Source organism: Chanodichthys erythropterus, chromosome 5 (assembly GCF_024489055.1).
Source record: "Chanodichthys erythropterus isolate Z2021 chromosome 5, ASM2448905v1, whole genome shotgun sequence".
In the NCBI taxonomy this organism is placed as follows: domain Eukaryota; kingdom Metazoa; phylum Chordata; class Actinopteri; order Cypriniformes; family Xenocyprididae; genus Chanodichthys; species Chanodichthys erythropterus.
In genome coordinates, this window is record NC_090225.1 from 26,463,463 (window position 1) to 26,490,586 (window position 27,124).

General features: G+C 40.8%; 1 protein-coding gene across 2 annotated transcripts in view; it reads right to left on the bottom strand.

Moving 5' to 3' along the window:
* Positions 1–2,720: 2,720 nt before the first annotated feature.
* meis1b (Meis homeobox 1 b) overlaps positions 2,721–27,124 on the bottom strand; it is a 66,284-nt gene continuing 41,880 nt past the window's right edge. Inside the window, exons 9-13 of one of the 2 annotated variants that reach the window (XM_067386739.1) lie at positions 22,989–23,065; positions 8,854–8,912; positions 7,824–7,913; positions 7,222–7,315; positions 3,753–3,893 (exon numbers count right to left, since the gene is read on the bottom strand). In XM_067386739.1, the coding sequence (XP_067242840.1) occupies positions 7,257–7,315; positions 7,824–7,913; positions 8,854–8,912; positions 22,989–23,065 (285 nt within the window). In that variant the 3' untranslated portion in view covers positions 3,753–3,893; positions 7,222–7,256. Of the gene's footprint in view, positions 3,894–7,221; positions 7,316–7,823; positions 7,914–8,853; positions 8,913–22,988; positions 23,066–27,124 lie in introns of both variants that reach the window. The other variant, XM_067386738.1, reaches the window with a different exon arrangement.

Below are 27,124 nucleotides of genomic sequence, written 5' to 3' on the forward strand. Positions count from 1 at the left end.
CACACACACACACTTCATGGAGCGTGGACATAACCCTCTCAAACATGACCAATGAATGGAGAGTGGACCGCATTTGCATCTGCCACTGCTACTGCCTGCGTGCTGCGAAGACACATGACCCTTTGTGAAAGTTTTCAAACTGAAGCAAAACTACTTGAATACAGAGTACAGATGACAGAAACATGCAACAGCACAGCCCATGCTGCTCTTTAAGGGAGGCAGAAAGTCCTGTTTGGGCACCTCTGTGCTTATGGAACAAATTTCTTTCAGTCATTACTCACAGAGTTCAGTATGTGGTCAAAGCCAGATAAAAGCTTTCTTCTTTCTTCTTAAACAACAGATGGAAAAGGCGTTGTCTTTATATGTCGTTGACTGCGGATAAATGAAGAAAATCAATAATCATGTTCATTTGCAAAGGTCACGAAACGCTCATTATGAAACTTAGCTACTTACCCAGCAGGAAGAACAGAACTAACAGCAAGCCGATATTTCTAAACTAATGTTCTGTATGTAGGCCTAATGTCTGATAGGCCTACTAAGCCTACTACATTTATTAAAATTCATATCTTTGATATAGGGTATAGCTGTGCATTGGCAATAGGCTAGCTATAGCCTACACACAACGCTTAATACACTTAGCTGTTATTGTTAGCCTTCATATTTTATCCTACACATTTAAATAATTAATGACAACGATAAACAATGGGTGCTCCAAAAAAGAATGATTAAATATGACATAGGCTACATAATGTTTATACATATTAGGCTACATATTGTACATTATGTTGTAGGCTACATAATGTTAGTCAGTAGTAGCTAGCCTATATGGTAACATGTAGGCTTAATATAAAGTGTGACAAAAACACTAGCTTCTTTCATTTCACATAGGTAAAATTATCAAAAGTATTTTTAAATCTAATTTTAGTAATTAACTAATTCAGTCCATAATGAAAAACCTGGATAAACTTCAAGATATTAAATATATATATATGCCCCTTAAGGACAGTTTTCCAGATCCCCTAAAGATGGCAGTCAAACATGGGATTTATCTCAGCCCGTGTCTCCAGAGCACCGAATGGCGAATGGTTGAGGAATTCTAATCTGAGGAGCTGAAACGGTGTCATTAAACCGTCGCCTGTGTTCTGCGTTGCTTGAGAGCAAAACATTCGGCAAAGAGAAGGTAATAAAAATACAATGGCGGTTGAAAACTGAGAGACGGGTTTAAGAAAGGGAAGTTATTGATTTATCATGGGAGTGTAGTTTAACTGACATCACCCGTTTAGTTACAAGCTGGGTAAGTTTTTCAGAATTCCCACAAGAATATACCACATCTCCATGTCGTAGTCGTATCGAATCCATCGTAAACATACATGTCGACTCGTTGTGTCTGGTTTAGAATTATTTAGGCTCTCAGTTTTAGCGGGTAGCTTGGAAACAGCCACCGCCTGGATAATGCCGTTTCAAGCGCTCTTGACGGAGCCATTGAGTGAGTGAAATAAGGCGTGAGGGGGAACTAATCTTCCCATTTAAGTGTTTGTGGCAATTTTATCTAAATGAATTTTAATGCTAAACGGGGGATAATTCTTCCTTTATCCGTCCCTCCACCTCATCTAGCCCCCCGTTTGAGCCTCGATCCTTCGAACGGGCCGCACATTTGTTGCACATTAGCAAACGTAGGAAAGTTGAATATGACAAACGTCCTCAATTTCATTCTGCTTGACGACGGATGATAACGTCTTAAAAAAGTGGGACTCACCTTGTGCATTAGCGCCTCAAGTTCAGATCATGTTCTGTAAATTATCAGTGTTCTTGTAACTTGTGTTATTCTAATTAATTACAACAAAATTTGCAATTACATGCCACTCATAAAATAATAACTTCCTGTTCATTTGTGTTACTCAGAACTTAATTTCTCTGTGGACACTGCAATGAAAGGTGTGACCCAAAGATTTTAGATGGGATAAACCTGTAGGCCTAGCCTATAAAAGTCTCAAATTATGATCCCTGGCTGAAAATATAGGTGGCTTATAGACCCATAAAGTTTGATTCAAGCACCAACATAAGCTCTAGGTTTATGTCTGATCATATCACAAATTTGAACACTTCAGTGTAATAGTTTGGGGAATTAGATCAGGAAGTTTAATTTTGGATTCATTACTAAGGGTGGGAAAAGCATGTAATGTGGTTATCAAAATGAACAAGGAAAAAAAAACTGCCAATCAAATTAAAATGAACATTGGCTAATGAATAATAGAACCATTTTGAACATCAGTATTTAAAAAAAAAAAAAAGTAAAAGTTGTCTAATGGGGGTTATCTAATGTTGAATGAAACAGAGAGTATTACACTCTTATTTGGTAGCTGAAAACAAATAAGGACATCAAATTGCACAAAATATTTAAAGGATTTGTAGTATTTGTGAATGACAGCCATACAAAACCTGAAGGTTATATCCGGTAAGCATAAAGCATCAAGTCCTATCTCAAATCAAACCAGGCCAGGAGTCCACAAATATATGAAAGTAGCTCATGTTCCCCTCTTTTTACACAAAATTTATTCATTTACAATGTATACATAAACTCTTCAAAATTCAAACAAGTGATAGCAACACGTTAAATCAGTATCCCAAAAAACAGGTTTGCTTAATCAAAAGCATATATGAATCCCAAATCCCATTTATAACTTAAACTCTGAAAGTTTGATGGGTTGGCTTTACACACACACACACACACACACACACACACACACACACACACACACACACACACACACACACACACACACACACACACACACAAAATCATTTACGCTTGCTTGTTCTTCACATTCAGCTTCTCACACATCCAGTAAAGGTAAGTGAAAATAATTTTCATTGGTTCCAATGGTGATGTTGGGCTAGTTCAGTTATGATGTACAAATTGGGAATGCAAAATGGAGACCTCCAGAAAGGCAGGAGGATGTGGCTCAGACAGGTAGATATCACTCAGTTTCTTCCTAAGGCCATGATGGGTCTTGGAAAATCCGCCCTCCCACAAGACAAAAAAAAAAAAAAAAAAAAAAAAAAATGGCCTGGCAAACATGTATTCAATGAATTATTGATTTATTCACATATATTTTTTTCTTGTTTAAACGCAAAGTGATTTATGGAGGAGGCCAAAAGTCTATGGAGATGGCACACACATAGTGTGGAAAGAAAAAAAGTTCACATCCTTTTTTAAAAAAAATCTATTAGAAACAGCATAATATGCAGAACAATACGATAGCATTTACAATACTTTTTTCCCAGTTCTTATGAAAGTCCAATGCAATTTTACAACAGTATACAGTATGTCCTCATCCCTCCCCTTTAGAGGCTGATATAGTAATAAATTCAATCTTTCTTTCTCTCTCTTTCTTTCTTTTTGTGTCTAAGCAAAGGGCACCTCCTTTTAAAGTGTCCCATAGTATACAGAAATCTGCTTCTTTCTTGGTCCGAATTTATAGCCAAGATGCAAGCTCCTCAGTCTCTGTAACAAGTCAGTATGTAATCGGTGCTTCGCAAGCCCCAGAAAAACCAATCGCAGCTCCTCATCTGTCCATCGCAGTCATTTAAAGAATCCGTTTTAGTAAATTACTGGGCATGGATGTCCATGAATTGTCCTCCCATGTTAGGGTCTCCTGGATTGAACATAGGGGGGCTAGAGGCTGACATGGGCATGGCAGGGTGTGGCGGTCCTCCGTGCATTAACATCGCTGGGTGGTGGGGGTGTCCAGGGATGTAGGAACGCATGGAAGGGCCGTGCCGCAACTGAGCAGGGTGGTGGGGCATTTGGGAGGCACTGTAGCCTGGTTGCCCCATAGCCATACCCACCGGGCCACTGTGTGACAGGTAATCCCCTGGCATGCCTTGTAGTCCTGGGGGGGGAAGCAAAAGATTACAGCGATTATTGATGATGCATTTGTAACAGTCAGACATAACATTATCTATATTATGTTTGGGAGGTCATCAAGCCAATGGTTTCCTTCACAAGGAAGATTCGACTCTGCAATCACAGCACCAGAAAGCATACGAGTCATGTGGTTGCAAGAGAAGCCTTCGAGAGGACTGTCCTCTGTAATGAATGGGAAGAGACTAGAAGAGGAATCTGTGTATTGGGAGAGGGTGGCTCTCTAGGGACTAACTCACTGGCCTGAACACAGCACTTTGCTGCTGCCTGCACCAGGGATCTGTACTCAGTGCCGTATCCATCAGGTCTGGAATCTGTCATGGTCATACCCGACTAGTCAACTGGAAGGTTGTCCTTCGCATAAGGTCAACCAGAAAGTCGATATGTAGCTGTTAGGCTTAATTTGCTAATTTTATATTAATCTCAGTGAACAACGCTATGAGGAAATCTATATAATCGGCTCCCTACTGGATTACAGTGATTATATTATAAAAGGACAATCATCAACAATTCTACTGTCTCTTAACATTTTTTTTTAAATAATACAAATGTAAAGTCTAATACTTAATGGCACATAGGTGGAAATGAACTGCCAGTTGTCCTAAGCACGAGCCAAGTCTTTATGCCAGAGGAAGCCACAACAATGACAAATGAGGTAAAATAAGCCATGCCTTTATTCTACGTTCTTCCCTCACTTATCTCACTTTAAACACAATGAGCAAAGGTCTATGGCTCACTCTGAGAGCCCCTCAGAGAAACGGCACCATTGTGCTTAAATTAGAGACGAAAGGTGAAAATTTACAAAGGCCGTCACTTGAGAGGCCTCACCTGGGTGCGTGCACGTGCCACGAGCAAAAAGGCTACTAACCCTGTGACAGCGGTAATACAAAGCAACAAATCAACCTCAAGTTAAAACAGCCCTTTTGTTATTGCTCTGATTACAGGTCTTTAGGTTTCAGCTTTAGAATGACATATATAATGGTTGGTGTTTTGCACTAGTAGTAATCTGTATGCCCCTGCAATTATTTACTACTAAAGGCCTGACCCAAGCTTTTGAGGGGTCATCAGCTGTATTTGATTTCAATCCTTGAACACGTTGTTTAGTGAGGAAGGAAAACATCCACTCTATCAGGAAAGCAATGCTCGGACGTGAAAAGGGCACACGTTGCAAATGTGGTTTTTCACTTAATAAGTCAATCAATACATTGAGTTCTTTGCCTGTCTATTTTGAGAGGTGCCATGGGACCGAATCAACAGGGGATGTTTGACATAGACAATACAGGAGCCAAATCCCCGAAGACCCTTTCCCCCCTAAAAGTAAAAGTTCAGAGCAGAAAAATGGGTACCTTGACCCTGCAAAAGGTTAACAAACTTCTGCTTAATGAATGGGAGGAATGAAATTTCAGACAAAGGAGTCTCCAGCAGAGCTTCCAGCTCACCAAAGCATACCAGCTGCGTTCAAGTATGGACGGGGAGGGCAACATTTTTGTCCATATGCCCATAATTAATGCTCTCTGCGTTCACTATTGTCTTGAAATTAAAATGAAAAAATTTTGGCCACCCTTGGCTAATTTTGTTGAAGAAACACAAAGAATGGTACAGGGGGAAATGGTCATAAAACAGTCATTCCCCCGTTTATCAAAGGCTCGCCCTCTTCTGCTTGAGTAGCCAGGCTTTATCCACGCTGACAGGTGTATTGTTTCGGAGAGCTATAAGCTCTATAATCGTCATGGGCAGAAAGCATAACGCTTTGCTAAGTAGGTTTAATTGGCTTTGGTTTTAAGTAATGTTGCAGTGTGTCTGCTTGGAACACCTTAATTTCAGGTCTTGGGACTTCCCAGCAAATAACTGCTTAATCTCGCCTTGAGGAGAATTCCTAAACTAATGAAAATTGCTTATAAAATATAATGAAGCCTTGGTCTCTTAATCAAATAAGATAACGTTTTTTGTAATAACCTATTAATTTAATTGGTCACGAAGTATAAAACACATCACTTACATTTAATTGACCTAGAAACTATAGTAACAATATTTAAATTAGACAAGCTAGGAAATTTCAGTGATGAAGCCATAAAGACCAGGCATTCTTCACCATGGCGACATATTTCTGTCACACTCTGCCTCCTTTTTTTTCCTCATTTCCCCCTCTCGCTCGCTCTCTTTTTCCCCTCAACCCATCTCATCTAAGATTCCACACGCGGCCCAATTACAGAATTCGGCAAGCAAATTGAGGCTGTTTAAAGCAGGTTTCTCGCATGTCTTCTGGGAACTACGGCAGCTGCTGTAAGCAGCCATTTGGACACTGGGAAACACTCTCAGTGTTTAGATATGCACACAAAGCAGGGATGTGACGTTTCAGAGCACAGAGCTTGTGTTATCAGCCCATGTCTCTCAGTTAAAGACAGTGAAGTAGAGAGTATCTTTGACAACAGAGGCATTCTGTGCTTGGCTGCATTAATGATCGCTATTTTTGTATACCGAATAAGTCAAATCCATTTGTCACACCGCTTGTGATTGCATATTTAATTTGGATATAGTCAATTAGGCTGGACTAAGCTGTGTACCCTGCTGTGCACACCTCCATTTTGCACTCCTTCATCTCCCCTGCCTTTGCCATTAGTAATCCTATTAGGAAAGACAGACAAGAAAATAGTGGACCAAGTCAGGGTCGATAGAAGCAGCTCCACCTAAAACATTCCAGGCAAGACTGACATAATTTCCAAATGTGTGGCTATGTATTTGTCTGTGGGGCGAGAGAGCGATTCTTTGTGCGTTGCCTCGCAGGTTGGTGTATAAATGTAACTCATGCATCAACTGTAGGGAGACAGATTTATGACACTTTGGGGACATGCACTTTTCTCTCCTTGCACTGCTGCAGACTGCTTACATTTTGCCAATCAGTCTGTTGCTATGGTAACACACCCCTCCCTTTCTCCGTCCAAAACCCCAATCTCAATCCCCCCACCCTTCATTCGCCTCTTTCCCCACACAGCTATTCCTCCTCTCTCTCTCGCCCACACTCATTTCCCCTTTTTAAACGACTCTATGCACTGTTTAGTAACGTGGACAAAAATGTTCATAAGTAAGAAAATAACAAAGATCACACACACACAAGCACACAAACTCCTGAATGAAGCTTCTCACCCACAAGAACAAGAAATATTAGTATTGGTAAGCAGGAAAAAGCAGTATGTTGTCTGGAGGAAAAGAGACATTTATCTCCCATTTCGTAAAAGCAAATCAAATGAATTGCTGAAAACATTGTGGATGCTTGGTGACCCTGCTTGTGTACTTACTTCCCCCATTGCTTTGCGATTGGTTAACTAGAAGGTTACATGTAGTGCCACTGTCCCTCCATGCCCATATTCATGCCCATCCCACTCATAGGCCCTAGAAGGAGAGAAAACAATCGAAGAAGATGCCGAAAGATGAGAAAATAAACAGACAACAGCTCAGAGATAGGAGGTCAAGAAACAAAAGCACAATCCCCGTTTATTAAAAGAAAAGAGAAGAACACCATATGGTACAAATAAGACAATATAAGTAAACAAACAAGTAAATAATGCATTCAAAGGCTAAAGGTGGGTAGGAATCCTGGCTTTGGACAAATCCAGCAGCTTAACTGGTGAGGTGGGAGGGAATGAGTAGTTAGCGACAGTGACCAGTTGCACAGGTTGGAACAGGCTTAGATTCAGAGAGGAGAGCAAATTCTGTGATGATAGGTATTAGAAAGCAAAAGTCTCAGAAAGGAAACATGAGGGGACAAAGGGGTATAATGCATTGGACCACACCTGTGCTAGCCAATAGTCTCAGAGTCAGTCTGAGAAGGAGGTAGTGATGGGGGGCTTGTGGGAAGGTGGGAGATGTCAGAGGAGAAGACGACACGCCAAGGTCTTACCAGGTGGTCTGATTCCCATGTGCTGCTGGCCGTCCATCACGAAGCCTCCCATGGGTTGACCATCTGGGTTGTAGGGAGCTCCTTGACTTACTGCAGGAGGGTATGGTGAGGGAATGTGGGGGAAATGAACAGTGGTCAATTAGTGCTTTTAATTAAGTTTCAGTCACAGGAGAAACATCATCTGTTAACCCACATGCAGACTGAGGTGTTTCGCACAGTTTCTTTGGGTTTTGTGAGAGATAAAACACTTGACAGAACATGCCCAATGAAGCTTAAGTACTGGGATCAGCGAAACTAAGCCTATATCCTATAGATACAGAAAACATTTTTAGACAGCACTGCAGTGAAACTGTTCAATGCAAAATAAAAGAAAAACCAAACGTTTTTTTGTTTGTTTGTTTGTTTTTTGTTTTTTTTCCCCACACAAACTAATTGAGATGTACTTACCATGAGTTCACACTATTGAAAGAAAGTGTGTGTGTGTCTTGGGGGTTATTTGGTCAAAAACAACAGCTCAACCCCAATGAATGCCTTTGAACTTTACTGAGTCCCTAATGCAACCCTGCCCCCTGAACCCTATTACAGGTAATAAACTTTACAGCAGTCCACAACAAGCCATGCACCAGGGGTACTGTTCACTAACAGGAACAACTGAACTAGGAGGCAAACACAGCCACTACAGAATAAAATATATAGTTAAAAAAAATACTGAGTAATATCCTCTTAACTTAAACTGCTCTCCACTTAACTTTTGGAGGATAATGAGTTGGACATGGAGGATCCAGTTGTAGTTACTGTTTCAATACTTTAATCCATCGTATGTGTTTGCTCGCTTCTCTTTGTCACTGGGTTATATAGCGCCCAAGTCAGCATGATTAGTGTTTTGGGTTAATTGGATGGATTTTAGTGGTCAATCATTGTTGACATCCAGGCTGGGCTAAGTATTTACCGGCGGGTGGGCCTCCGGGTGCATGGCTTGCAGGGGGCTTTCGCCTGCGGGACTTGAATACAGAAACTATGGGGGACTTGCCTGCTCGGTTGGACTGGTCGATCATGGGCTGCACTATTCTTCTTCTTGCGTTAATGAACCTGTAAAAAAAACAAGAAGATGCTACATATGATGGAAAAGTGATTGGAGTTTTTGTTGTATTTTTCTGTAAACACAGTCATGTCCATGCCTGCTGCTGTCCAGATCAGCCCAGATAACTAATCAGAGGGGTAATTGGGGGATTTTTTTTCTCTAATCCTCTAGTACTCCAGTGGGAGTGTCAGAGAGTTGTTCCATAACACAGAAATGTTCACAAAGCTTATGACTTGTACAAACTTGCGCTGGCTTAATATATATTGCCTACTAAGCGAAGTGCACAAAAGCACTTTGAAGAAAGTGGTGTTTTTCTCCATCTGCAGTTCAAGAGACTCCTTTTCCTTTTTTATCAACTTTATTTTAAACCACTGAGCAAAATTCAAACCCTGATGCCAGATGTAACACAGTTGATATGCACCACAGGAATTAACGTGTTTAGGAAATGTTTGCTAACAGAAAAAGTGTTGCATTGTCAAAGAACACAAGTACAAGCCATGTTTTCTTTTTCCTTGCGTCTCCCTAGAGGGAAAATAACGAAACTGGGAGTTCAATGAGGACTTCTTTTTTTTTTTAACTCACTGACACAAGAGAAGGCTACTCTGCATTTCTGCATATTGTGCATAACATTTGCGACGAAAACATATCTGGCCCCTGTAGCTTCTGACCCACAATCTCCTTTCACCATACATCGGAGTGCTCTGGCCTTGTTGTGCCTAAATCCCCTCTAGTGACCCTCTGACCCTGATCACCTCCAGGAGACTAAGCTCAGGGGTTCCAACTTGATTTATGTCCTCCTGCTGTTACCACAGTTGGACACTTCCATTTCATCCTTTGAGGGGGGAATTAGTAGACTTTTAAGGAAACAATAGCTCCACTCCTCTTTTCAGGCTGAGAAAAGCAAGGGAGGAGAGCTTGGGGTGGAGGGAGAGAGCGAGAGAAAGAGAGAAAGGGAGAAATAAAGAAAGAGAGCAGAACTAACGGACAAAGAAATGTTCACATAGGCATCTGCTAAGCTTCTTGCTTCTTAATTATAAAATGGATCATTCCAACTCTAAATTTTGATTGTGTGAGACGCATTTTAACCCAGAAACCGCCTACAGTTTGAATAATGAACTATATTACTCTGAATATTATTTTTATTCAAAGTATAATTATTATTAATAAATGTAACTACTCAACAATTTGTGATACACTCAAGGCTGTTCTATTTAAATTTAGCACGGTTAAGGTGACTTTTGGGTACCTTCATGTTTACCCATGGTAATATTAGTGTAGGGAATGGCCTCTCATGTCATAAAGCTTGTTTTTTTTTATTCACAACACAACTTTCAAATATTTATCACCAATATCACTCTACGCCATCACCTTAAAAAAAAATATCGGGGAGGAATGTACTGACATGGCAGTGCACCATCAAATGAGAGAATGTCTGGAGTTTTATCACCAGCAGTGGGCTGGAGAGCAGGGGGAGTCTCAGACTAGGCATTCCTTTTACTGCCTTCATCTCAGGCTGGGGTCAAAGGGGGGGGGGTGTGGGGGGGGCACTGTTGTCTATCTGCTGACCTCTGCCGTTTGGATTTTCCTCCCTCGCTTGCTCGCCTTTTTTTCCGCTCGCTTTTTTCGAATTGTGGAAATGGCTGTTCTTTCTTTCTTTCCTTCTTTCTTTCTTTTTTTTTAAAGGTATCTTAAGCTTCCTCTCTCGTTCCTCCTTATATCTAAGGCCAGATGCGCCAAAAGCTGGAACAAAGGACAAGTGCTACACAATACCAGGCAGGGGGATGGAGAGGTGGTGGGGGTGAGGGAGGGGGTGTAGGAGTGTGAGGAAAAAGAGAAAGAATGGTCATGCTCTGTTCTGTGAGCCAGGCGGACGCCCTGGCGCTGACGGTTAAGAAGGCAATCAAAAGGAGCAGAGAGCCATACGGGCCAGGCTAAAGCTGGAGCCTCCATTAGGAGTAAAAGTTCACCTTTGCGCGACCTCTCCACGCTATAGGACTGCGTTTATGGCCTGTTCAGTTTCTACTTCCCATAGGCACACAATGAAGCCAACTATTCAGTCTAGCTCGGGACAATGGGGGGCTATTTTAAAGCAAAACGCCACTAGTGGCACCTCCAAAGAAGGCTAAAAAGAGGGTTAAAAATACAGGGCTTCACTAAAAGGATGAGAAAAAAAGATTGAAATAAGAGTGTTTATGAGCCAAATGAACCTTGATAGAGGGCAGTTTGGTTCTTCTCATTCTGTTTGTGTGTGTGTGTGTGTGTGTGTGTGTGTGTGTGTGTGTGTGTGTGTGTGTGTGTGTGTGTGTGTTTCTTAATGTGTTGGAGCACTATTGCTCATTCCCGACTTCACTGACAGTCGATCTGATCTCTGTCGGGTCTGCCAGGGCCTCCGCTAATATCCCACTCTCATTACAAACGCACAGGTGTAGCACGAACGCCACGTGAAATGGCCAATTAAAAGCAAGAAATTGTCTTTTTCATCAGCTGCCTTTGTTGCGTGACCAATTAGGGAATAATTTAATAAGTGTTGCTGGAAAGATCCGGATTGAAGATACAAAAGGTTATATTTCAGTATGTCTATCTAAATGCATATGAAGTGTGTCATTTTTCTCAGAAATGCCCCCTTCGTCTGCTCGTTCCCTTTCTCTCAGATGTAAACTGTTTGAGGGGGCGCATGCATGACTACGGAGGACCAAATTCACTCATGAAATCACATTTCAACACACTCAGCTACATTTACATGTATATTAAAAACCCACAAACAGGCATATCAGTAATACCGATGGAATAGAATGATCTGATGATTTGGATCTGCATCTGTGGCTCTACAGGAATCTCCAGTAAAAATATGCATTAAAAGAAAATAAATAAAAGATGTTATGGTTTTAGTATAATTGTCAGTTTAAATGAAGTAAGAGCGCATTATCAATTTAGCCATTGTGTAAACTCCGTTTTTGGGAGTAACAAGCTATAAATAGCTAAAAAACACATTTTAGTAGTGTGACAGAAGCTCAGCTGTTTTTAAAACAATGTAGCTTTTCCAGTTACAAGTTACTTTGTGACATAACACTCCATTGCTGTTTTTAATGTTGCACTGTATTTGGCACACACATCAAACTTATAAAATGTATTCATACATAATGTAATGTTCATTGATTTGTTCAAACTAGAACTAAACTTTGAGACCCTGCTTGAAAATGTAGGTCTCTTTTTTAAGTATTTAAATATAAAGAAAAATATTAAATGAAAAAAGTCAACTTTAAATTAGTGAGCTTTCTAGTTTTGTAGCTATAAATGTATCTGTTCAAGTTTAATGCTGCCACCCTAATTGAGATGTTTATTCATTCAAAATCACTCATAGCTTTGGTGCCAGATTTAAATGATATTAATTAAACTATAATTATAAATTAAATCATCAAATAGTTCTATAAATTATATTGCTCCTTTAACAGTGTAGTTGTAGTTTGTAGTTGTTAGCTTGTAATGTAATGAACTACTTTTTCAAAATGATAGCTCAACTGAGTAGCGATTTCACATAATGTGTAACTTGATCATTGGCAAACTCCATTTTTGAAGTAGCTGCTATAATTTAACTAGCTAATCACGCAATAAGACCCCTCTGGTGAAACCAACTTTATTATCAGTGTCTGCTCCAGAGATCCATTTACTTAAGTAATTAGTAATTCACATGTTGGCATGCCTCAAGGCAAATTTCATAAATACGAGCATCTCATCTCAACCTAAAAGTCATAAAAGTCCACCTCGGCTCCTCCTCTCTCCGAGTCATTCTGGGGTCAGTCGCTATGGCCTGCCTGTGTTTAAATAAACTAGTCCAGCTGTTTGCTGCACAAATTCCATTTACACTCTTCCTCCCCCCTCCCCGATCCACCCACTCTCGCTCACACACATACATACATTTACACACTCCTTTTAATCAGTGCACAGAAAGCCAGGCCTGGAGGAGTGGTGTTAACCTGCTCTATTGCTGGAGACAGGCTAGGGGAAACGAGGCATACATAAAGGACCAACTTCCAACACCCCTTTGCATCTCACCTCAGACAATTCCATTCAGCCATATCACACCCCTCTTCCTCCCCTCGCACTGCATGTTCCTGCCTTTCTCACTTCTCTTCATGTTCTTAATAACACAGGTCTCCCCCTCAGCCCCTCCGCTGCTTCTTAGACTGCCCTGGTTGGTGGAATCCCATAAGAAGAAACCACTCTGCTGGGTCTGTACATTTTACTGCTAAAGATAGATGCCACGCTTTCTTCAGAGTGCTTAAAGGGTTAGTTCAACCAAAAATGAAATGTCTGTCATTAAGTACTCACCCTCATCTCGTTCCAAACCCGTAAGACCTTTGTTAATCAACGAGAATACTTTTTGTGCGCAAAAATAATGACTTTATTCAACAGTTTTTCATCTTCCCTGTCTGTCTCCTATGCAGTGAACACAGTGCAGGCTTCTGTGTTCTACATCAGAACACAGACTCTGTATTGGCCGGCTCCTGTGTCAGGATCACACGCATGCGTTGTTGTGTGGTCACGTGAACAGCGTTGGCCAATACTGAGCCGTTGTTCGGACATAAACACGGAAGCCTGCACTGCGTTCACTGCGTCAACTGTGTTTTGTTTTTGCACACAAAAAGTATTCTCATCACTTAAAAACATTAAGGTTGAACAACTGAATTGTCACGTTGACTATTTTAATGATGTCTTACTTCTTCTCTGGACCTTATGTGGTAATTTCATTGCTTTCTATGGGAGATAAAAAAAATCAAAAATATCTTAATTTGTGTTCTGAAGATGAACGAAAGTCTTGCGGGTTTGGAATGACATGAGGGTGAGTAATTAATGACAGAAATTATCATTTTTGGGTGAACTAACCCTTTAAGTGAACTACTTGTTAATGCAGTGACATCATTCTCTTTTAGGCACTGACAGCTCATTTGAGTTGTAGTGCTAGAAAAATCACAGAAACATAGGTGTGTGTCTGGACTTATTCGCAAATTTTGCTGTAGCTGCTTACACCAGCTAATACCAAACCTGTTGGCTTCCAGGTTTCTTGCATACAACTGTGAGATTTGCCATAGTTATCATCATGTCAACCACTGGAATTTCTAGAATGACTCTGGTATTGCGTACACATACAGAACAATATTTTGGGGGATTCACTCTCACATTTAAATGTAGTCATCACTCCCAAAACTTTGCAGTGTGTACATGGCCAGCAATTCATTGCTTCTAATTTCCACAGACATTACCGGGATTACCTGGCCCACTATAGCAGAGCAAAACAGCCTGCCCAAAGAAAACAGAGGAGATGTAAAGAGGGCTTTTGGGGAAGTCTCAAGTAGAGGCTGGTCTAATCTCTGCTGCATCAGCCCCCCTCCAACAGAGGCTGGCTATTACTTCAGCAAACTCACCCCCGGTGCACCCCCACAAGCTCCTCTCACCAAACAAAGTCGAAACCTTTCCATTAACAGAGCTGTGAAGTCCCCTCTAAAGCTGCTTTTAAAGAGTGGGGCCGCCGCCTGGGGGCTGAGGAACACACTTTATAAACACATAGTCGGTCTGTGAGAAAAAGAGAGGGGCGCAGCAGTGCTCGCTACGACTTGCTCGAGAGAACAATTCAGCCAGGAACATGCATGAAGACTTCAGACCAAAAACTTCCAGCTTGAGGCAAGAGGAGAACCATTGCTGTGATCAACCTCTGTTGTGGCATTCAAGCGACCACTGAAAAACAAAGCGGAGCGCAACTACTGCGAGGTGCTGGATATGCTTCAGAGACGGTTCCCCACTCCTCTGGAGTCGGGGACTATGAGGTCATTCTTGGCATGAACGCGGCCTGCCTGCTCTCCTCTGATTCTCCACCCAGTCCAGAGAGAGCAAGAGAAAGAGAGCAATAAATACATCAGTGAGGGAGGGCACCATCACATGCCCACTTCACAAACACAACATTGGAACGCTCTCCATTCCATGTTGTCGTCTATCTCTGAGGGCTCTTCATGCAGACTGATGCCGCAGGCAAGCGCTTGGGCCAGAGGGTACTGCCCCTCTGTCTGGGCAAACATGCAAACAAACAACCGCACAGTGTTGGGACGGCAACAGCAGCCGTGTGTGTGGCAGCACATGGCACATTAGAGAGGAAATGACATCACGGGGCAGGTTTAATAGGTCCTCCGCCTAGCTGTCACTGCGGTGGTCTCTGCCGGGTGCTGTAGAGCTCATGCTGGCACTGCCAGTTCTATTGACACACATATAAGACCTTACACATAAGATCTGACTGGCCTTACTAACCATGCACTAAACAGCTGAGTAAAAAACTATTTTTACTTTAATAACTGATGGTATGTTCATTTGAATAACCAGCCGAGACCATCAAAGACAAAAAGTACTGTGGCAGCATCATGCTAATATCAGATCAAGTATTCTGTAGGGCAGGGACAATATATAGATTCTCGATTCGCAATCCAAAGAATCTGGAGCGATTCTGATATTTTCTGATGTATCGCGATTCTCTCTCGAAGCGATTTTGAGCTTAGATTTTAACAACAGATGGCACTAGGTTCTTTAGAAACACCCATACTCTGCCTGCTTGCAGTTCCTTTACACAAACCACTTAAACCTAAAATAATCATTCATAAAGATCGAAAAGGTTGAAGCAAATTACAAGGGTGTTCGCAGTGGTCTGTGTTTACATTAATCTCGCGTCATAAAAGCATTCTGAGCCGAGGTGCAAGTGTATTTAACCAGCTACATGACTCAGTAGAATGCATGATCGCTGTCCAACAGTCTTCTTCATGAGCATTTGAGTGTGCGTTTAAAAACTAGCCTAGAGCGCCATCTGCTGTTAAAACTAAGCTCAGAATCGCTTCAAGAGAGAAAATATCAGAATCGATCCAGAATCATTGTATTGAATCGATGTATTGTCTCAGCCCTAGTATTCTGATATATATAGTACCATGGTACTGTTTGATTTATGTACCATTATATTTAATAGGTAATATAAGGTGTTGCAAAGAATATGTTAAATGTTAAAAATAGAAAGCAAGTGGCATAATGACCAAATGTATCTCTTTGCCGACCAATAAGAGACGGGAGTTTTCATGGAACCTGTTTTTGCAATTTCATTTGGTGAAGCTAATTGTGCAGAAATTACACACTTCACATTTCAAAGAAAACATTATGGCTAGAACAATATTTTTACTTTGTATTCATTATACTTATATATTACACATATAGAATAAATATATGAGCCGTTACTCGCTCTAGTGTGCTTATTTTTGTGGTTGTTGTTGGAGGGGTGAAGTTCAGCATGACCTTGCAATCACTGTAATGCTAAAAGCTCATTAGCTAATCAGTGGTCGGCTCGCTAATCAGCGGTCCAATCTGTTCCTAGATTTATAAACATAACCAATATGCTCTAGTGCCGATCCACCCTCCGTCTGTCATGTTCACATTCCCCCAGAAAAAAAAGGATAAAAAAGTAGAGAAAAGAAGAAAAATGTAGGCAGTGCCTGGGGCCTGTTGTGATGTAAGACAGAGGAGAGAAAGAGGGGGGTGCACCCTTGTATGGTTCACAGACTCTGTACGAATGCATGCATACACACACACACGCACATATCCTACGACAACTTACTGCCAAAGAGCCATCCATGCACATATATTTCCACATATAGAGACACATTCTCTCCGAGACAAAGAAACTATTTTAACTGCGCTGGTCTCATTTACACGCACACACATATGCACACCCAGTCCAACGCACATTACTAAAGACTTCACATGACTAAACGCACACACATGCACGCACACACACACACACACACACACACACACACACACAGAGAAAGAACCACTCCAACTTGTCTGCTGTTGACACAACACAGAGATCAGGTCTGAGCAAGTGCTGAAATTCCAGTATGGCAGAATTGTTAGCAAACACTTGAGAACAGACTGAGCCCAACTGTGCAGAAAGGCAAACAATCCCTATATCCATCCAGCTTCATGGAGCTGAGCTCTCCACTATGTCTCCATCTTTGCCTGATGTAGCAAGGGGGTTTTAAGGGTGTAGGTTGGGCCACATGCCTGTGTCTCGCTGGTGTAAATATGTCTTTTGTTTGGCAGTTTGACCCCAGGGTGTGTTGGTATTTTGTTGAAAGGCCACGGATATTCACGCTAAAGCACCTTGACAGGAAGGCTGTGTGAAGGCCGCTCCGGGACATGGGCTATGGCTCATCTCACCCAGACCTACTCACGTCCTTTGGGCCACTGTTGCATGCACACACACACACACACACACAAACATATGCATACATATGCATGCATGAACAGTGACACTCACAGAAAAACATGCATGCTCAGCTAAGGCAAATAATTGAACTACATCCAGAATTATAGATATAGCAAACAGTCTAAAGCTGGAACTCAGAGAAACATTTTATTGCTCAGATGTTGCTCTTTGATTGCTCAGCAGAATTAATGGTGTGGATAGTTATGTAACTTATGTAACTAGTTATTTTTTATAAGTATCAATTTGTCTTTGAAATTCCTTGGAAGACATAAAAATAGAAACAACTGATATATTAAGACCTACTTTGTGACTTTTTTTTTTTTTTTCTTTCACCTATGGGCATTGTGGAAAACCCAGATTAATTTTTTTACAAAGGTTTCTCTTTTATAGAGAGGTTTAATTCAGTTCAGTTTCATGCAAGTATGTACATTGTCTCAGATCTTTCTCCAAAAATTCCCTTTGTAAATGAAGTAAATTGTTGACATAGAAGGAGGCTAAAGAGTTAATGTGGAAGTATAGGTTAGATCAGTTTTTCTCAACTGGTGGGTTGAGAGCCAAATGTAGGTTGCAAGACTGTTTTGATAATGCAGTAAAAGAAACAACAACAAACGCAAATTATGTTTTTCTCATGCAAGACTTTTATTCCAAAAGACGTGCGTAAAAGTTATTGATTCTTCTGTTAGATGCAGTTTAAGTAAAGAGTGCCTGAGAAAAACGGGTTGTCCTGAATCAGTATGTGCGGTTAGATGTCAAACTATGTCAGTATCATTATTCTAATGCTATTTCCGTAACTTGTTATGAAATAAAAATCTCTCACTTCAGAAAAGTAAACTTTCCTGTCCTATCAGCCATTATAGCTACTGAGCTCTTGGCACACTCTTCAATTGCATGTGCAAATGCGGCATATGTATATAGTCAAATTCCTCAAAAAAAATTGGGTTGCGGCTTAATGACCCTTAATATCCAAACCAGGTGAGAACCACCATCTTAGATGATTTAGACTGGATGAGAAATATTTAGGCTCATAACTGACTTTTATTTGGATGAATCAAAGCACAGATGTGGAGATCTACTGTACTTTACTACAATGTTTGTTCTCAAACAAGTTTGCTTTAAATTTAAATCTCATTGTAATCTAGGAGAAACAGCCGAGATACCAAATATATTTCACTTTTTTTTGTGATTTTGCTTTGGTATAGATAAAAACATCACCTCTCCAAGAAACCTACTGGGTCAGGGGTCACATTTTCCCCTAAGCTATAAGAACGCTGCCAGATACTACACACGAAATGCACATAGAGCAATCATCCAGAGCTTTTCTTGAACAAGTTTCAACTTCTCTTGACATGGGCGGGCTTGGCTGTCAAAGAAGTGAAGCATGCCAGTCATCCAGTTCTCTCTCTCGCTCCTTTTTTCTCTCAGGCGGAGAAACCTGATCCAGGGTGTGTGGACGCTGTTTCTCTAAAGTAGCCCCGCCACACTTCACTCCATGCTTTTAAGACTTTCATAAAAGCCGCCTTATTGACAAAACAATCCATCCCTAAGGTTTAAACAGCATCTTTAAAGGGATTATTAAATTCCGTCAGGAAGGGAAGAACGGGCAACATTTGAAACCCGATGACCCGCCCATTGATTTTACATCACTGATCTTTATGGAGTGTTCTGAGAATGCTTCCTCTTATCGTCAAAGGCTAAAACTTTTCTTTCTCTGCATCTTTCCTTTTTCTTACTCTGCCATCGAAGTTTTGCATTTGACTGTACCTCCACATCATTATGTGGTTGTACATAATCCCTATCAAAGCTCTGACATCTGCCTCCAAAAATAGATCCCAGAGTCTATCCACATCCCCTCCTCGATACCGCGTTCGCTCTCTGTGTGTCTTAGGCTGTCTCTGTGTGCTCATGCGTGTCCACGGGCGCGCATGCGTCTCTGCTCATGTGTGCATAAGAGTGTCCATAAGGGTGTGACTAAGTGTACATCTATTGCCTATCGTCCAGATTTGAGGAATAGTTTTCAGACACTCTCAGTGCATGTTGACTAAACAACGCACAAGCACGTGGGTTGATTGTTAATATGTGGACCCAGATTTGCAGCGGTCCCTCACGTTATGTTAGCGCCAATAATTCATGAGTGATCAGCACCCCACATGGCCTTTAGCATTTTTTATTTAATCTTCAGCCCGCGGATTCTCTGAGTCTTCATCAATAATGGACACATACATGTGTGTTAACAAGTCTATGAGAGCAGGGCTTGAGGAAGCTGTCATTTTCGGTTGATCTCTTGTTTATATCCATCTGTTAGCCGTTTGTTTGGTGTCACATTTCCACATGTTCACCCCTGAGTCCAATAATCAGCTAATTTTTTGCTCTGAGATATAGCGAAATGATATGGACTTGCATACTAATTGAATTAAATCTAAATGCTTTCATGCTAGAGTGGAATGCTACAATAATCTCGCACGAATATTGTTTGTTGGGAGTAAGCTATATCGGTCCTGTGCTTTGACTAGTCTGATAAATAGAATCACAGCTAGGGAAATTGCCTCTAAAAATCAGCAGGTCAGGAGGTAACATCACCAGGGGTTGCCATGGAGACACCCAATGGTGAGCTTCCTACTAAGCACAACCACGGGCCTATGAAATGACAGATCCTACTCTCTAACCCCAAATGTGCTGAGTCTCTCTCTCTCTCTCTCTGTTTTCAAATACACTTTCCATGTCATCCGATTCCTTCTACACATACCCGAACACACATCTACTTTGATGCACACAATCTGGGAGAGGGCAGCAAGATCTCAGCATGCAGGGTTTAGCGGCTAATACCCCTTAAATTGACCACCTCTGGTTCATCGCTTAGACAAGTGCTCTTTCTCCCGCATCCACACCAACACAGGCAGCGTGACAATTCTACCAACATACACCAAATCCTGCTACAAAATGAGTGCTGGTGTAGGACAGGACAGTGTGTGAAGTAATTGCCTGTGCGTTCTCTGCTAACTAATATGGCTGAAAGAATTGATCTCCCATGGGTTGTTGTGAGGTCACAGAAATTGATAACCCCAACAAGATTCCCCTGTGTCCGCCAGCCTGCGTCCCACTGATAGGCCACTTTTGTAAATTAATCCTCATTCTTAGTCACAGGTTGTCTCCAAGGTACCAAACTGAACAATGGTAAGGATTATGTTGTCAGAAATTACATTTTGTGTAATGGGCTTTAATACATCTCCCATCTCACTAGCTCTCCTAACATCTGGTGTACATAGCAAGAGATTGCTTGTTAAGCTTGAGAATCCTGATGGAATAACATTATTACGTAATTGGGATACAAAAAGTGTTATGGATTACATTTAAATTTTATAAAAACAAATGCTAGCAGATTTTAAATAAAAAATTACAGTGCACCAACAATTACTATAGTACAAACAACTTTCAAATTTGCATTCCATAGCACTTAGCACAAGTCAATAACTGCCAGTTTCTCCAATAAATGCAACTATCACATGTAAATGACATGATGCTCAAATGAAACATGTTCAAACCATTTTTATAGTTGCCAACTCAATTTTGCAATCATGACAATTGCTTGAAAAATTATTTAAATGTGTGGATACTTTGTTTTCATGTTCTATATATATAAAAAAAAAAAAAAAAGAATTGTTCTATACAATTGTTCTATACAATTACTGCACATGTTCCTGTGGAACAGTCCTTAAGACACTAAAGGTTTACAGGCAGTAAACAATTAAGGTCACAATTACAATAAGATACCAAAGAGACCTTTCTGCGACTAGCCAGAAGAAAGATGGCCAGGGTCCCTGATCACTTGTATGAACATGCTATAGTCCAGCTGCAGGAGGCATAAGAACTACAGATGTGGCCAGAGCAATAAACCACAATTTCTGTAATGTAAGAAGCCTAAGACAGTGCCTCAGGGAGACAGGAAGGACAGCTGATTGTCCTTACAATGCCAAACCATATGTACCCACAAGACGCAATATAGAAATTGCAAAAGCCTTGGTTGAAGTAATTAAAGTAGCTGGTGGACATACTAGATACTGACCATTACTTTTGATATTGAATTCACACCCCCAATTATTTTAGTTTGGCAAATATCTGAGAAATTTGTTCAGCTTATGTTGCAGTTGTTGAATCTTTTAATGTGCATACAAATATTTACATGTTGTATGGCGGGCAGGATAGGTCACCCAAAAATGAAAAATATCCCATGATTTATTCACCCTCAAGCCATCCTAGGTGTATATGACTGTCTTCTTTCAGACCAACACAATCAGAGATGTATTTAAAAATATCCTTACTCTTCCAAGCTTTGTAATAGTTGTGAATGGGGGGAGTATCGTAACCTTAGAGGCCTTTCGCAGTTCAAACAAATAGGACTAGGTAACAAACTTAAGGTCCTCTTATATCAAAATTCTCTAACATTTCTCTTTAAAAATTTCTCATTTTAGACTTCTAATTCATGACTGGTGTTTTGTTTTGCTCTGTCCTCTGAACTTAGGTGTTCGTCATTGCATCGTGTCGGGTCAAAGGTTACTCTTACGCTACAAATTGATGCGTACGGCCGTCGGCCGTAAGCTAGTTATTATGGTTAATAAAGTCTTAAATATGGATATTTTTCTTACAAGAACCCAACACTACTTCAAAAGGCCTTTATTAACCCCCTGGAGCCATGTGGATTACTTTTATTATGGATGGATGCATTATGTTTGGCTTCAAAACGCGGCCCCCCATTCACAACCATTATAAAGCTTGGAGAAACAGATATTTTTAAATATATCTGCAATTGTGTTCGTCTGAAAGAAGATAGTCATATACACCAAGGATGGCTTGAGGGTGAGTAAATTATGGGATAGTTTTCATTTTTAGGTGAGCTAACCCTTTAAGAAATTGAATTATAATTATAACAATAATTTATATAGTGATTTAGTTTCTATTGCTTTTCTTTTGTGACTAAAAGTAGTTTGATGGAAATGATATTTGGATGATTAAGATACTGATTACCTTTGTGAGGTAATTATTTTGTGATAAGTAATTTGTTTCAGAATGCATTTTAAAAAAGTAAAATAACCCATCCCATGTTTAGAGTGCCTACATCAAGGCCGTTTTATTCAGCAAAATGGATTAGGGCATGTAATCAGATCCTTAACAATATCAATCTCTGACACTGAGAGAACAAGAGCTGAGAGCGATTACGAACAGAATTTCATGTGAGGGCCTGGCGAGGTTGTTGAGAAGAAATATGTGGCAAAGGTTGTTCTTTGTGTTCTCGAATCAGACATTCCCTCCTGTGCTCAGTTTCACCTCTCCACTCCCTATCTCAGGCCTTCATTAGACATGGCTAATAACAGTAAATATGTGCTGATAGCCATCTCTGATAACAAATGCAGCAGTGCAAAGGTTCTGTCAAACTTTACAGAACTTTTGACGTGGGAACTGCGAAAATACAAGGCAGAGTCAACGAGACCCGTGTCACAGTGAGTATGGGGCAGACGGGTTTCGAGAAGGGGTTCAGAGAGGCACAAGAGTGGATGCTCTCACAGGGATTCGTATATGAATGAGCGAACAAAAAGAACAATGTTGGAAAAATCCTGGCGGCAATATCCCTTTGGGTGAATTGATTTGCAGGGAGATGAGGCGATAAGTGGAAGACTGATGGGAGGGGCGAGTAAAAGCGGGGGAGGGGAGGGGAGTGTATTAATTCAAATCATTAGGAGCCGCTTGCCAGGGGCGAAGCTATTGATTGCATGTAAACACAAAAGTACAATTGACTTACCAGTTGTTCACTTGTAGTATAGTGAGTCCGGTGTCTTGTGCCAGTTGCTTTTTCTGTTCTTCTGAAGGGTAGGGGTGCTGATAAAAGAGAGGGAAAAACACAGGAAATGATATGAGAAACATTGTAAATAAATCAATTAATGAGCACATTTGTTAGTGAGACAAAGGTCTGAGGTACAGAAGGGAGACGATGCTCACACGTTTGTGTGAAAAGTGGCAAAGCAGCTGTTAATTAGTGTGAAAAAGTGAGGTGTGTCTCTTTCTTAGAGTCATTAATGGAATATGAAATCGTGTAATTAATGGCAGCGAAAAAGGCAAGCCAATTATAAAGTTAAGTGAAGTGTGGGAACAGAAACAGTAATTAGAGTGCTATGCCGTGCAACCTTACTGAAATTTATTCTAGTCATCTTGCTGCCATGAATGCATGATGGAGAATGGATATCTGAAGCCTTGCGTGGAATACAGACCACATATATTTACAGGCCTCTTCCCTTTTTTAAAAGCTCTAAGATTACCCTCATTCTTGATGATTAGCCAGTTAACATCTAAATGTTGACAACATGGACTTTGGTATTCAAAGTACTGAAAATCAGCTTCTGAGTTCTTAAAGTTATGAACTTGATTTGAGCTGATCCAGCTGTTTAAATAAAGGTGAGCTGAGATTTGCTTGATTTATATTAGCGTTAGTGTGAAGTATTGAGCTAGCTAGCTTTGAGTCTAAACAATGTGCTGTTCACGAAAAAGACAAGACAGAGCCTGTGTTGAGGCCCCTGCTGAGCATGTAAAATGGGAGGTACGGTGTGCAAAGATGTTTACACCATATTTATACCTAGAGAGAGATAGAGAAAAAGAGTATGAGAGAACCCTGTGCATGGCCTCAAATCACAGCAATAACTGCTTTTCCATATCTGTGGAATACTATTTTGTTTTTATGCTTTGTCAACACAATACAGAAACCTGGACACCTCCAGTCTTTGTGGATGGCTCAGTGTACTCTTTGTCTCACTATGCTAACAGATTCAGACCTTAGAGGCCCATTACCAAACCTGGCACAACCTGCTAGAGATTAACAGAGACAGAGCCTTTAACTTGGCTTTGGGTTGCAAATCAACTAATATGACAATGGATTGCTGTTAAACATGACTTCCAACCATAATGAGTCAACATCATTGACACTGCAGCACAGTGACTGGTTGAGCCATGTATGGGGCAAAAGGGAAGGGTGCTTATGTGAATATAACTTGCTTTTACTTTTTTACTTATGCGATCTAACATTTAGCGTCGCAAAGGAAGACATCATCAATTGTGATTCTGATTCACCCTTTGAGAAGTATAATAAGAACAAGGCTTCCAAATGAACAAACAGAAATGTAAAAATGGTTGGCGCCACGGGTTGTCTGCTCTTTTTTTGAGCAATAATAAATTGGAATGTCTTTCATGTTGCTGAATGCATGTTTATTTACTGGTACTGCCAGAGAAAGCAGGCTGTTTTCCTTGTCGCTCTCTGTCATTTTCATGTGATCCAATTGTAGGTAATTGGAACAAACTGTGGATTATTTCATGCAGAAAGTCATAATTGTAGTGTCGCCTCCAGACATTTCTGACTAGATTTTAAGATTCTTAATTTTTCCTTATCATTTTCACTGTCCATCGTTGTAAACCAAAATGGTAAAGTTTGTGTGAAACCAGGGCCAGGACTGGAAATGTGAGAAAACAACATTCCAGTCTCTCTCACTGTCATCTGATCATTGATAGCAGGCCTGTGAGCATCAAAAAATTTAATGGCAACTATAATCATAAAAATCAACTCCAACAGTAGATTAATTTCATCCCTTTGTTTTTATGTAGTCCACCAAATCATCTGAGAGGGAAAAGAAGTCATGCTTAACTTTACAAATGGACTGTGTAGAAAAAGTATGGCATTAAGTGTGGCACAATGGCTAGTCAGCCCTATATTGAAGAACATCAGAGGCCTCGTGACTTTTTTGGGGGGGAGGCCTTCCCGAAGGCTATATGACAGCACTAACGCTGCCTGTTCTGCTGCCGGCCCCACAAAGAATGACTCCAGTTCTGGGCCGCTGCAATTCCAGGAATAAGAGCACTGGGACCGGATGAGATTCACACATCCTTGTGTTCTTCTCACCATCTCTCCTACACTAAAACATTTTAAATTCCATTTCACTCAGACAACACAATTTGGAAAGAAGAAATTATCATCTTGCCAGACCATTTACACATAAGACTCTTTTGCAACTGCTATTTTGAAATCTCTTCCATAGCTACGTTTTATGAGTCAAACATAAATTATGTGGCCCAAACTTGTAAAGGTAGGGGTAACTAGGGGAATGATTCACACTGAAAAATACTAAATATCATAAGAACATTGATGAAGTATAAAATGAAGAATGTGGTGTACTGGCTTCACTTTTAAGAAAAGTAATGGGAGGAGGACTGTCAACTAAGGCAACTTGTTAGACAACTTTATAAAATGTTACAACAATGCACAATGGGGTGGAGAAAACGAGCAGTCGAATTTCAGCTCAACTTAAATGTAACCTAATCCTGTCCTAACTTCTCATTAAATCCTAGAAACCCCATACAAAGACCTATTCTGTGATTGACAGGTGGCTTCGACTGTGAGCATTCAGCAGTACCCAAACAGGATTCCTGTACAAATGCCAACTGGGTCAAGCTCTTCCGCCTACAGCATCATACATGCCTCACCTTTGTTGTCATAATGACCTCGACGTAGCCACACCAGTATTTGAGTAGAATGGGGCAGCAGTGACTGAGGCCCCATTTATACTTATTACTGTACTTGTTATATCTGGAAAATTTCCAGTTATTGTTATTGTTGATTGGTTCTTTTTTGTACAAATTGATTTGTTGCAACATTTTTTTTTTCTGATGTCTGTTCTCAAACAAATAACTGTGCACACTTCTGTCTGCAGATTTCAGATTTGTGCAACCCCCTCCCTCATAGCATCCCTAAATGTTCTTCCATTCTGTCTCTTGCAACAATCTTCTCATACATCTTTTTCATACTTGCTGATGTATTTCATAATATTAAAGCATTCATGAACTCACGAAGTGGAAATGTTCAGAAACCATTTTTTCCCTTTGTCTGGGTCTCCAAACACCAAATTATCTCTATGCGTCAAAACAGTGTGATTTAGATTCTGGTTTAACTGAGAGAAACCAACAGATTTTATTATAGTCAGAGAGCGACTGAGTATTTTAATCCTCTTGGCAGCAGTACTGGGTGAGAATTGTTTTCTCAGGGTCTCGTGATGCTTTAGTGAGAAAGCAATAACACTGCCTAAAGAACAGATGGAAAGTCTCAACGAATCCTCCCTGTTTCCCTTCGCCTATCTTAATGATACGTCTTGTCCAAATATACTACTCCTTTCATCAGAATTTCCAGTCTCTTCTGCACTGGTGGATACCAAGCCAATGATGCTCAACGATCTTCCCCGTGCTCAGTTCTCCATCATGTATCTTATCTTTGTGTGTGTGTGTGTGTGTGTGTGTGTGTGTGTGTGTGTGTGTCTACCAGTGCATCAACAATTGTCCCTCCCGGTCTACCTCCGTGGCCCCCTCAGACAGGGAATGGCGGGGAAGAGCGTAGAGTCCGTGTCCTATCAGCAAGATAAGAGAGGTGAACAGGGCTCTCCCATTCTCTCGTGCTTTCACTGGTTGAGCTGAAGATTGCTGCTCAAAACAGAACTCAGACTTCCCCCCTAACCCTCTCTTGACTTGCTCTCCTTACCCACAATTCAGAGCGATGGATGAGAATGCTGTTTTGAATACAGCCAAGATATGAGGAGTCAAGTTGTGTCAGGAGACCTTTCCGTGGGAGAGGGTAGAATTCCAGTATTTACTGCACTGTACCCTGAAAGCTGAGAGGTACAACCCAGACTATGAGAGCAGAAACATGAGAGGTGTGTACTCTTGGTCTTTATGTCTTTGTGGGGAGAGTTGTGTCTATGTAGAACAGGGAGGAGGAGGTCTGGATGAGCTCCAGCTGCGCTCCTTATCAGGTCCTTAGACAGGATCCTCTGGTTCACTGTGAGGGGAGAACTATTTTGGAAGTTCCTTTCATCTCTGCGTTTTCTTCATCATTTTGCTTCCCCCGCA